Raw genomic sequence first — 12,154 nt, 5'->3', positions numbered from 1 at the left:
CGTCGAGAGGTCGTGGAAACAATCGACGGAGTTTTCTCTGAGGCCTGTGAACCAAGTAAGGGCCGGTCCTTATAGGGTTTCGACGAAGAGTTGGCAAAAGCCGGCGTCTTTGTCTTCGTCGGTCAGATTTGCGCGTCGCATCGCTATGTTGAAGGACGTGACATGAGTAGAAGGGTCGGAGAGACCTTTGAAGGTTGGAAGACGAAGTTTCTCCATCTTCTGGAGCCGTACGCCGGTGACCCTTTGCGTGAAGGGTGTACGAAGAGATTCCGCGAGTACGTGCTCGATTTGGGGCGCCGAGGTCGTCACCTGGTGGATCTTCGAGTTGATGTCAAGGACCGACTGTTTCAACGTGGCTAGTTCGCTTGCGGTGTGTGCGTTGATGTCGTTACCGGCGCTTTGGTTGTCGTTACCGGCGCTTTGGTTGTCGTTGTCCCGCGTAGGTGCTACGTTGGTGGTTCGTTCTGTGGAGAACAGGTGTCGACGGTACTGCGCCGTTGAAGCTTCGGCGTTTGCAGCGATAGGAGCGAGTATTTTTGCTATCGCTGTGATTTGGTCGACCGCCGCCTTCTGCGCCGCTTCTTGCAGGGCGAGGCGTGCCAAGATGGTTTCCATAGACGCAGGAGGGGGTAGCGGAGTTACTGGTGTCGGCGTAGGTGTCACCTCGGGAGCCGGCATCACCTCGAGAGCTTCGCGCTCCTCGCCTGACGAAGAACTGTCGTTGCTGACAACCATAGTACTAACGTTACTTTGCTAAAGAGGCCCCACGGTGGGCGCCAACTGTTTGATCGGAAAACGGTGATAAAGGAGATGTGGGTTTAACAAAGACGTCTTATTATGGTCGGAAGAAACGTTCAGTCGGTTACAAGAGAAGTAAAGAGAATGCGACAGAGAAGAGGCCGGTAACTCGATGAGCTACCGGAAAAGTACAAATAACGGCAAGATGATGTAAAGGTGAAAACCCTAATCTAGCCGCCAAGTGTTAGTCAGATGATTTCGGATCCCTGTCTCATTCTTCTTCCTTCTCCTTATATAGTCCTCTGATGTGTCGTTCTTGACCTAGCTTATGTCGTCTTTGTGGGCTTTCCTTATTGGGCCGAAAGGCCCGTATTCATCCGAGCGGTCACCGAGCTGGATGCCTCTTAGTCGACGACGGTCGACTCAAGGTATTCTAGAAGCGAGCCGAGAGACTGACATTTTAAGCCGACTATCCGAGCCATCGCTTTCTTTGGTCCGGGCCAGGCCTTCTATTCCTTGGGCCTTGTGGGATGGTTAGATCCATCCCCTACAATTTGCAAGAAAAACCATGAAAATCGCAACAAAAAAAGAACCAGCGGCTGAAGTTTTATCTGAAAATTCGCAAGTTTAAGGTAGGAGACGGGGTTATTTTCGTCATTTCGCTTTCATTTAACCTAAAACGTTACAAAATGGAATAAAAAGAGCTCTCCTTGCCTCGAACTCATGACCTGTAAGGAGCAATAAATGCGTCTAGCCACTGAACCATGCGAGATTATTGTGTCTAGTTTACATATTTAAAATATAAACCCATAAATGTATATAAATAATCTAAAATTACGCCCCGATTAATCCCCGTATAATCTCCGATTAATTGATTCGGCCCTAGGTCCTACCCAACCGCACGCGTTACCCCTAGAGTAGTTTCTAACATGGCTTATATCCAAGTTATCAAACAAAACTTCATCATTTCCAAACCTAAACCCTTCTAAAAAACCCTAACAAGAAACCTTCACAACGATCATTTTCAACAACAATGTCGTTTGCTAAAGCCTTCTTTTTCAACCACCTGCAAACACTCTCCCGCCCTCGCCTCCCGCCCTCGTTTTCGCCCGTCCGGCACATGTCTTTCGCGACGCAGGAAGAAGCCGCCGCGGAACGTCGCCGTCGCAAGCGTCGTCTCTCCCTGGAACCGAATCTCAACCCCTTGAACAGATCCCCCCAACAACAACAACCTCATATCACTAGACCGATCCTAAACCCTAACATCCCGAAACTCCCTGAGTCCTTATCCGCTCTCACCGGAAAACGCCTCCATCTCCACAACCACATCTTGAAACTAATCCACGAGAACGACCTAGAAGAAGCCTCTCTCTTCACGCGTCACTCCGTGTACTCAAACTGCCGCCCCACGATCTTCACCGTGAACGCCGTTTTAACAGCGCAGCTCCGTCAATCCAAGTACGAAGCGTTTCTTCAGTTACACGGATTCATAAACCAAGCTGGCATCGCCGCTAACATCATCACATACAACTTGCTATTCCAAGCTTACCTCGACGTTAAGAAACCAGAACTCGCTTTGGAGCATTACAAGCTCTTTGTAGACAACGCCCCGTTGAATCCTTCCGTTGCCACGTTTAGGATTCTTGTGAAAGGTTTAGTTGATAACGAGAAGGTTGAGAAGGCCATGGAGATTAAGGAGGAGATGGGCGTTAGAGGCTTTATCGCCGACCCTGTTGTTTACAGCTATCTGATGATTGGGTGTGGGAAGGGTTCTGATGGTGGAGGCGTTTTGAACCTTTATGAGGAGTTGAAGGAGAAGCTTGGTGGGTTTGTTGAGGATGGTGTTGTTTATGGGCCTTTGATGAAAGGCTATTTCTTGAAAGAGATGGAGGAAGAAGCTATGGAGTGTTATGAGGAAGTTCTTGGAGAGGAATCAAAGGTGAAGATGAGTGCTGTGGGTTATAATTACGTGCTGGAGGCTTTGAGGGAGAACGGGAAGTTTGATGAGGCTTTGAAGCTGTTTGAGTCTATGAAGAAGGAACATAAACCGCCGAGGCGTTTAGCTTTGAATTTGGGGAGTTTTAATGTGGTGGTTAATGGGTATTGCGGAGAAGGGAAGTTTGAGGAAGCTATGGAGGTTTTCAGGGGAATGGGTGAGTTTAGGTGTAGTCCTGATACTTTATCGTTCAACAATCTGATGAATCAGCTGTGTGGGAATGGATTATTGGCTGAGGCTGAGAAGCTTTATATTGAAATGGATGATAAAAATAAGGTGAAGCCTGATGAGTATACTTATGGTTTGTTGATGGATACTTGTTTCAAGGAAGGTAAGATAGACGAAGGAGCTGCTTATTACAAAACGATGGCTGAGTCTAGTCTTAGACCGAACTTGGCGGTGTATAACAGGCTGCAAGATCAGTTGGTTAAATCCGGGAAACTCGACGATGCCAGATCCTTCTTTGTTATGATGGTGAGCAGGTTCAAGATGGACGATGATGCTTACAAGTTCATCATGAGGGCGTTTAGTGAAGCTGGGAGGCTGGACGAGATGTTTAAGATTGTGGATGTGATGCTGGACGAGGAAACGGTTTGAGTGAGTGAAGAGATACAAGAGTTTGTGAAAGAAGAGCTGAGGAAAGAAGGGAGAGAGGATGATCTGCAGAAACTTATGGATGAGAAAGAGAGATTGAAAGCGGAGGCAAAGGCGAGAGAGTTAGAAGCTGAAGAAGCGAAGAAGAGGAGTATATTTAATAACATAGCTTCGATATTGCCTCTTAAACGAGAGGAGGAAAAGAGTGAAGATGATTTGGAATAATAACGGTGTTGTTGAAGGAGTAGCAACGGTCATGCTCCGCCGTGCTTGCTGATTGTGGTTTGCTTGAATTTATTGGTCTCTGTTAATATTCATATCATTTTTATGTAATAAGGGATTTATTTGGTTTGGACAATAAGTATGATTCACCATTTGGTATCATGCCAGGTTCTAGAAAAAGCAATTGTGCAAAGCTTTTGCTTTTGGTTTCAAGCTTTTATTAACACTGTCTGTACCAAAACTGATCCACTTGATGGTCTGTGACTATAGTTTTCTTTGTCACAACCTAGTGCATGTATAAGCAAACCACTTGTGACAAATGTAAACATAAAGCCTTGAAGTTGGATAGCAATCACATATGTACTGTACATGGCTAAGTCAAATCGTAACAAAAATATGACTAGACATGCAGAACCGAAGCTAACCAGTCTAAACCAAACCGGTCTACTAAGCCGCTAGATGTTTTCCTTTCGTGGTCAAACAACTAAACTGCAACACACATTCTTGAAGTCAAAATATGATTTCCTTTAGAAGCACAGGCCACCATTACTCACAGCTTCATGCTTCTTTGCTTGCTCTCTTTTCATCTGGGAGAAATCATTTGCTGAAACACCACAACATATAAATACACAGAGAAACTATAAACTGAAACCGAAATGAAGATGCAATCTTATACAACTGCAATGATTTATATCAAAGTATGGACTTTGGTTGATTCATCTGCACTATGATAAGCCAGAAGAGACATCAAGTAGATTCACACTAACCTCATTAGGGCATGAACTCTGAGACAAGCATCTAACAAACTCTTCTTTCTTCTTGCCAAAGTTGTAGAGAGCATGATCACGGAGCACTTGCGCTCGCTTTATGTCCTCCAACGTTTTCTCCTTCGTCCATCTCAGCTCATTCATTTGCCTCTCCGCCTCACTATAATTTCCCGTTGTCTGTGAAGCACTTGGCTTTGCAAATCTCACATTCGCCGCCGCCACATCACTGAAACTTGCATTTGTTACAGAACAGTGAAAAAACAATATAAATCAAAAGAGGTTATGAAGTTGTCAGAACCATACCGGGAACCAAGTGTGAAGATCCCGGTCTTTCTGAGGATTCCTCCATCCAGAGACACTGCACCATCAGTAATGCATGGGAGGGCACTAATCATATCAACCCTCGTTTTGTAAACTTGAAGTTGGGAGAAGAGACTGTAGAACAAGGTCTCACGAAGACCGTATCCATACGCTGTGACACAAAGCAAGTACGCTGGATCTATCTGTATCAAGTTCACAGCATATCCGAGAAAACCAGGAGGGTATTCGCCGTTAGGCAACTTGGGGTTGGGAAGATCAAGCCTTCTCTGTGGATCACCAGCAATGCGCTTGCCAACATACGGTCTAAGAAATCACCAAACAAAGTCATTAAAACACGGTTTCATATAGCAACACAGAGAAAGGTTTTAAAACAAGAACATTTACCTGAGATTTTCTAGACAGATGACATCGAACTGGCCTTCAATGGTTCTGCCAATAGAAGAGGCAAGCCCGTGAATGGCACCACTTCTATCAACGTTGCCTTGGTTGTCATATTTTTCTAAAGGCTTAACACTTTTGTAATCCTTGTATACAAGTGCCAACATCGACCGAGTCCCTAAGTAATCCGACAAAGCCCTGCATTTTAAAAATAATCATCACATGAAGGTGTGTAAGGTAACAAAAAGAAATGAGAGTGAGAAAATTGGAACTAAACTGGCTCAGGTTTTGGTCATTGACTTTCCCAAGTTTGGCTACAACTCCAACTACACCGTTCGTCATATCCAACTGTAAAGCCTCCGAGTAGTGATGAGACTGAACATAACTCAAAACTCCAGCAGCTGAGTTTACTTGCCTAAGGATCTGTTCATTGATATCTTCACCCTGAAGATTGGTGTTTTCAATTGTACAAGTGCCTGACGTATGAAGCTTCCCCATATGAACTGCAAAAACAAAGAGACACTGCTGACCTCTTTCTCTTATATTTATAAGCAGGGGTGAATCATCTCGAACCTTGCAATTTGAGGATTGATTCATCCAACTTGTTCTTCTGAGACTTGAGAAACTTCAAGTTGTCTTCATGCTCTTTGATCTTGTTACCCATGGCTTCAAGATCAGACTGAAGCCTGTCGGAATTGAACAAAGCAAACTCAGCCTGAGACATCCCTCCTCCGTTCTGTGTTCCACCACCTCCCGAGCTTGTTTCTTTTGGATCCAACTGCATCGTCGTTGACGGTCCTTGAACATTGAAAAGGCCGTTCTGAAACGACATCTACAATCTCATGCAAAAAAAGTTTGATTCAAAAATCCAATTTTTCATAAAACCCTAATCCTCAAATTCGTAAAGCTGAAACCTTTAATAAAAAAAACTAAAGAATGAACAAGAAAATGATTGCATTTAGCCCAATGGTGTAGGCGAAGAAGAATGCTCAAGCCAATGTAGTCGCATGCAACTGAAGGAATCAACATCGACGGAACAAAATTGAAAATTGATGAACTGACCTGTTGACCGGTCGGATGCATAGCTTCCTAAGCTTCGATGTCTAACAGCGGAGAATCTCGGCTTCTTCTATGGACTCTCTCACTGAAGGTTTAACGATTTTGCAGAGAGTCGTCTTCTTCTGGAAATTAAGGAAAGACAAATATTTCTCCTTTTCTTTTGGCAAGGAACACGTCAGCATGTATTCTTTTTTTTTTCTTTTATTATTCGATTGTATTCTTAGAAGATTAGAAGAAACAAGGTCCAGTAAAGTAGTAAAGGCTTATTAGGCCAGCTCCAATGGAACTGCAAAACACTATTTTATTGTGATTTTTGCACCAAATCATCTCCAATGGGACTGCAAAAATTACACCATTTTAGTGTAACACTAAAATTTGACACCAAATTTGGTGTGACACTATTCACCACACTAAAACACTATTCATCCCACTAAAACACTATTCACTTATTTTATTACTAAAACATACAATTAAATAAATAATAAATAAAAAACTTAATACATATAATATTATAAAATAATTTTAGTGTGAAGTTTAGTGTTATGGTTGGAGAAGACTTTGGTTTTAGTGTTGAAATTACACTAAAATAGTGTGGTTTTAACACTAAAATAGTGTTTGTGGTTGGAGATGCCCTTAAGCCTTAGCAAAATGGAAGGCCCAATAACCTCCGGAGATGATGAGCGAAACAAACACCAAGGTTCATCTGAACAAGGTGCAACCTCTTTTGAAGGGTATTCAGCATTTTTCGGAGAGTCCAGAGAGTTCAATGCTCGGAGATGAAACCAACAAAATAAAGAAATCCCAATTTATTAATATAATGTCAGAAATAGACCGATTTTACATCACTCTTTAACTATAATTAGCAAAAGCAATGTTTCCTTCTATAATATGGCTGTGAATGAGTCGAATTACTTAATCATTGTTTATTGGTGAACTTTCTCTAGAGGTTTGTGAAAGAATTTTCACTAGAAATAGTTTTGTTATTGCTTCCATTTATATTCCCCACAAAGTGGATCTTGTTCTAATAGTCCCGAATATCCTAACCACAACTTATCCGATGATTTTCAACATCAATAAGTTTGGACCTCCACTTAGTTTCATCCAAGCTTATTGTACTGCTCCTAAAATGCATATAAGTTCGAGTTACAACAATTGATGTCAGTTAAAAAGATAAATCCAAGACTAATAATACGAACTCCACTCTAGGCGAAGCTTTTTGGGACGAAAGCTATTATGTTATAGTCAGGCATTCCCAGCCCAGCCCACCTAGCAAAACCAGTTATTTCTTGGTCACCTGTGAGCGACTACAATATTGTAAGTTTTGTTTCTTAGTAATGACTAACAAGCGGTTATTAAAATAAAATAATATCCTCTATTTAAAACATAAACAATATGCTACATTTCGAAACCAATTCTGGTTCAAGTTCTACTTTCACTCAGAACATTCCAGATGTTGGCTTCCTTTTATCAGTTTTGAGCTGCCTTCTATTTATAGGCTTCAGAGACATCACTTATTTTCTTCTGCAGTTTTGGACTTTAGCGGTATATATCATGCATTTCTAGAATCTGAATTTTTTGAAGAATCTTTTCACTCTCTCCGAAAGCTGCAATTATCTTCTCAACAATCAATTAACATACCGAAAGCCCAAGTATCATGCTTAGTTTGCTGTCCATGTACAACATGGATTATCATTATGTCATTAATAAAAAAAAAATTACAAGTGATCTACCTTCCAAGTATTTGAAGGAGATGAACATACATAACCAAATTCGAAACGATTGAGAAAAATAATTTGGGCTTTCTTTGAAAATTTGTGTGTCCCCATCAACTTTTTCCAAGTAATTTTGACAAGTCCAAACGACAACAGTAAAACCTAATCATCTATCGATAAGAAGGGCCGTTAGTGACTGCAGCTGCTGTTAAAATAAAATTGGGTAGCAAATTTTCCTTCACCAATGTAATTTCCATTGTCGTACATGTGTGGCCCAGCTGTCCTAAGGATAGTTTAGAATAAAAAGGAAAACCAAATTTGATTTCAATGGATGTCTTCTCTTTGTTTGAGCTATCCTCATGGTGTGGCTGTTTGTTATGAGCCTATGCATTTAGAACTGTATAAACCTTATTGATCTCTATTTATTGTTCTCACATGTGTGTTAATTATTGTTTTATAGGTAATTTTGATCTATTTATGTATTAAAATCATGGTGGATTCAAATTTTTAACTGGGTAGAGTATGTTGTGATAAATTGATAGCTAACAAAAATTAGTAAATTATACAAGTGAAACACAACTAAAAAAGAAAACTATGACTAAAGATTATGCATTAAAATAGTAATTTACAAACAAATATTTATGATAATATTTTACTACAAATCAACTTTAAGAAGATTCTTCTAGAGTTTGTTTGATTATTCATAATCTTGATGGCTTAAATGAAATATGCTAATGTTGTATGCTAATAATATCTGGAAAAAGTTAACTTAATGTGAAAATGAATAAAATTATAAAATAAAAGACATGAAATAAAAGTCTAAAATCACATTTTAGTATAATTCATTTGAAATTTACTTAAAATTTATGCATTAATAAACTTCACATCTAGAACGTATTTAAAATCTATGGATATAAAATCTTACATTTTTGGGAGAATGACAAGAAAGTCTTGGAAGAAATTTCTGTAAAATAAGATAAAATTATGAGAAATACATATTTCAGTAGATTTCATAACTTAAATTTATGATTTAGTAGATTTAATTTAAACTCTATTAGTGTTAACTTTTAAGTAGACTTCCAATGAAGTCTACTGATAATTTTTGGATCAAAAAAATGTACATTTAAAATTGTGAAAATAATTTCATATCTCAAAAAACTTTAAAAATAAAAATTTAAGTTGAAATCATCGCAATACAAAAATATAAAATTATAACCTATAAATTATTTGAATAAAATTTTCTCAAAAAAATTATTTGAATATAAGCACAAAAATACATATTAAATATCTATAGATATAAATATACATTTTCATGAGGATGATATGAAAAATATGGAAGAGAATACCTATAAAATATGAGAAAAACATAAGAAAAATTCAAAATCATATTTTAGTAAACTTCTAATGAAGTTTGCTTAAAATTTGAAGTCTACTAGCCTTAAATTTTAATTAGATTTCATTAGAAATCTAATGTATTGGATAATTTTTAAATATATACATTTAGAAAACGTAAAAAATAGTTTCAAATCTTTAAAAAACAAAATAGAATTTTAAAGCTAAAATAGTAGTAAAAACACAGTCTTAATCAATAATTTTATCTGAATGTAAATGCAAAAATACATATTCAAAATTGATACTTTAAATCTTACATTTTTGGAGGATGAGATGAAAACTATAAATGAAATTATCTACAAAATAAAATACAATTATGAGAAAACATTCTACAAATATTAAAAGTATATTTTACTAAATTTATGATGAAGTCTGCTTAAAATTTATGGTTTAGTAGACTTCATACTAGACTTAACGTTGAAGCATAATTATTAGAAGTCTACATTATCGTAATTTTTCAGCTGTGAAAAATAAGTAAATTTAGAAAATTTGTAAATAACCTTAAATCTAAAAAAAAATCATCAATAGAGATAAGACTGTAAGAAAGTAAACACATGAAGTTCAAGTATATAAATTTATTTGAATATAAACACAAAATACACATTTAAAATCTATAGATGTAAATCTTACATTTTGGGTGGAGGAGAAGAAAACATTGAAAGAAAATACATGCATACTAAGATAATGAGGAAAAAAACATAAGACAAAAATTAAATAAAAAAATCATATTTTAAGCTTAAAATTTATGGTTTACTAGACTTCATTTGAAATATACGAGCCTTAATTAATTTTAAGCAGACTTCATTAGAAGTTAGTATAATGTATTAGATAATTTTCAGATCTAAAAAATCTGTACATTTGGAAAACTTTAAAACAACTTTAAATCTGAATAAACTTCAAAAATAGAATTTATAAGATAAAATAGTAGCATATTAAACACATAGAGATGGAATCTGTAACTTTATTTAAATATAAACATAAACTACACATTTAAAATCTATAGATCTAAATCTTACATTTTTTAGAAGGGGGGATCAAAACCATGAATTAAAAAACTACAAAAAAAAAAGATAATATTGTAAGAAGACATGAGAAAATGTTAAGAAATTAAACTAAAGTTTTTGTTCACATTCAAAGAAATTAAACTAAAGTTTTTGTTCACATTCGAAAGCGCGGCCGCCTAGCCGATTAGTCGTCCGACTAGGCGCTTGGCGGAACCCAACCGCCGCGATTTCAACCAAGTCGCCAGAATTAATCGGAAACCCAGTTAATCTAATAATACCCGACTAGACGCTTAAAAATCGGATTAAAACCGATTACAACCGCGTAAAAATTAAAACTCCTTTGACAAATATTGGGCTCTAAAACAAAAACCCATTCGTCTGAGAGATTATGTGGCTTGGTACTTGTATTTATAAGGCACTTCAAGACTTCTCTTCCTTCTTATTAACCGATGTGGGAAAAATACATGTGTTTTCTTAAATTTTGTTTTTCAGCCTCGCCCTGATAAAAAAGGGAGAAAGATTCATTGCTTGTGCATCGAACCCGACACATTTTAGAGTATCATATGCGTCCCAAACCACTGGCCTACGATGCTAAGACATTCACCTATCACATATATTTGTATAAATACATTATAAGTATATTAAATTGTATTAAAAACTAGGCCCCGATTAATCCCCGTTTAATCCCCGATTTTTTGGTAACTCGCTAGGCACGGGGTCACCACCCGACTAGCGCCTAGCGTAGTTTCGAACAGGGGATAGAAGTAAGAAATTTTCATATAGAAAGAGAGCTTTAGATATTTGTACCTCTAGTTTAGAAAGAGTGTGTAATTTAATTTATATAATAAAAAAATTGTAACAACGTTAAAATTTACGGCATAATAGAATTTTTGAAATCTACTAAATTAAAAATTACGAACTAGACTTCATTGGAAGTCTACTTAGTAGTTTTTCTTTGAAAGTTTATTATGATAATTTAATTAATTTTTTTTTTGTTTTAACAGTTTTAACATATGCTTTGACAATTTTTAATACTAGTTTGAATACTATTATATTAATTTATTCATGCAAAAACTATAATTAATTTAAAATTATTTTAGTTTTTGTAATCTCAAGTTTTACTAAACCACAAACCTCTAAATGCACATATGAACTAAAATTTCTTAATTAATGATTGTCTAAATCTTCTAAGATATACACAAATAGACACCCAAAACTCCTTGTTCACTCATTCATTAGACGTGATACAAGGGATTGGGATACTAACCTTTTGCTAGATTATTTCCACCCTGAGGACATTCCGCTTATCCTCAAACTACGACCAAGCAATACGTGGTCTATGGATGGGTACGCATGGAATTATACAAAGTCGGGTGTTTACTCGGTAAAATCAGGATATAACCGATTACAAGAGACTAAAGAACGAGATGCTGAAGTTCAGATTGTACAACCAAGTATCACTGGTTTACAGAGCCATGTGTGGAGTATCTATGCTCCCGGGAAGATGAGACATTTTATGTGGCAAGCTTTGACAGGATGTATTGCGACGACCGAGAGACTTGCCTATAGACACTTGGGTACCGATAGGAGCTGTCCTAGATGCAGTGACCCTGAGGAAACCATCAACCACCTTCTTTTTGAATGCCCCCCCCCCGACCTGCAAGTGTGGGCTTTATCGGACTATCCGTCCCTTCCGGGTTACTTCCCGAGTACCTCTGTTTATCAAAACATGAACTTCCTCTTTTGGAAGAAGAAAAACGTGGCCTATATGGAACCACTAATTGAGACCTTCCCATGGATCCTATGGTATATTTGGAAGGCACGCAATGATAAATTTTTCAATGGAAAGGATGTATCACCACTCGACACCCTGCAGCTAGCTTCCATGGAACCGAGTGCTGGAGAAAAGCAAATTTACCTGAGGATGGAGAGGAAGCGGATGCACTACCTAATCAGTTGGCTAGCTCGATT

At 37.7% G+C, this 12,154-nt stretch overlaps 1 protein-coding gene and 1 pseudogene across 2 annotated transcripts; one reads left to right on the top strand and one right to left on the bottom strand.

The window, feature by feature from the left end:
- Nucleotides 1-1,697: 1,697 nt before the first annotated feature.
- Nucleotides 1,698-3,977, top strand: LOC106347428 (annotated as a pseudogene).
- On the bottom strand, nt 3,847-6,243 carry LOC106347429 (protein DEFECTIVE IN MERISTEM SILENCING 3). Of its 2 annotated transcripts, none has more exons than XM_013786957.3 (7): nt 6,079-6,243; nt 5,590-5,848; nt 5,294-5,519; nt 5,023-5,214; nt 4,621-4,941; nt 4,318-4,543; nt 3,847-4,154 (listed from the first exon to the last, which is right to left on the bottom strand). In XM_013786957.3, exons 1-7 carry the CDS (start codon nt 6,097-6,099, stop codon nt 4,134-4,136), a joined length of 1,266 nt encoding a protein of 421 aa, XP_013642411.2. In that variant the 5' UTR covers nt 6,100-6,243; the 3' UTR covers nt 3,847-4,133. The 2 variants fall into 2 exon arrangements, with proteins under 2 accessions (XP_013642411.2, XP_048638556.1); XM_048782599.1 differs by having other exon boundaries at nt 5,590-5,794; nt 6,079-6,198.
- Nucleotides 6,244-12,154: the final 5,911 nt, after the last annotated feature.

The sequence above is a fragment of the Brassica napus genome, chromosome A6 (genome assembly GCF_020379485.1).
Source record: "Brassica napus cultivar Da-Ae chromosome A6, Da-Ae, whole genome shotgun sequence".
NCBI classification, from domain to species: domain Eukaryota; kingdom Viridiplantae; phylum Streptophyta; class Magnoliopsida; order Brassicales; family Brassicaceae; genus Brassica; species Brassica napus.
This window is presented reverse-complemented; position numbering and strand designations above follow the sequence as displayed.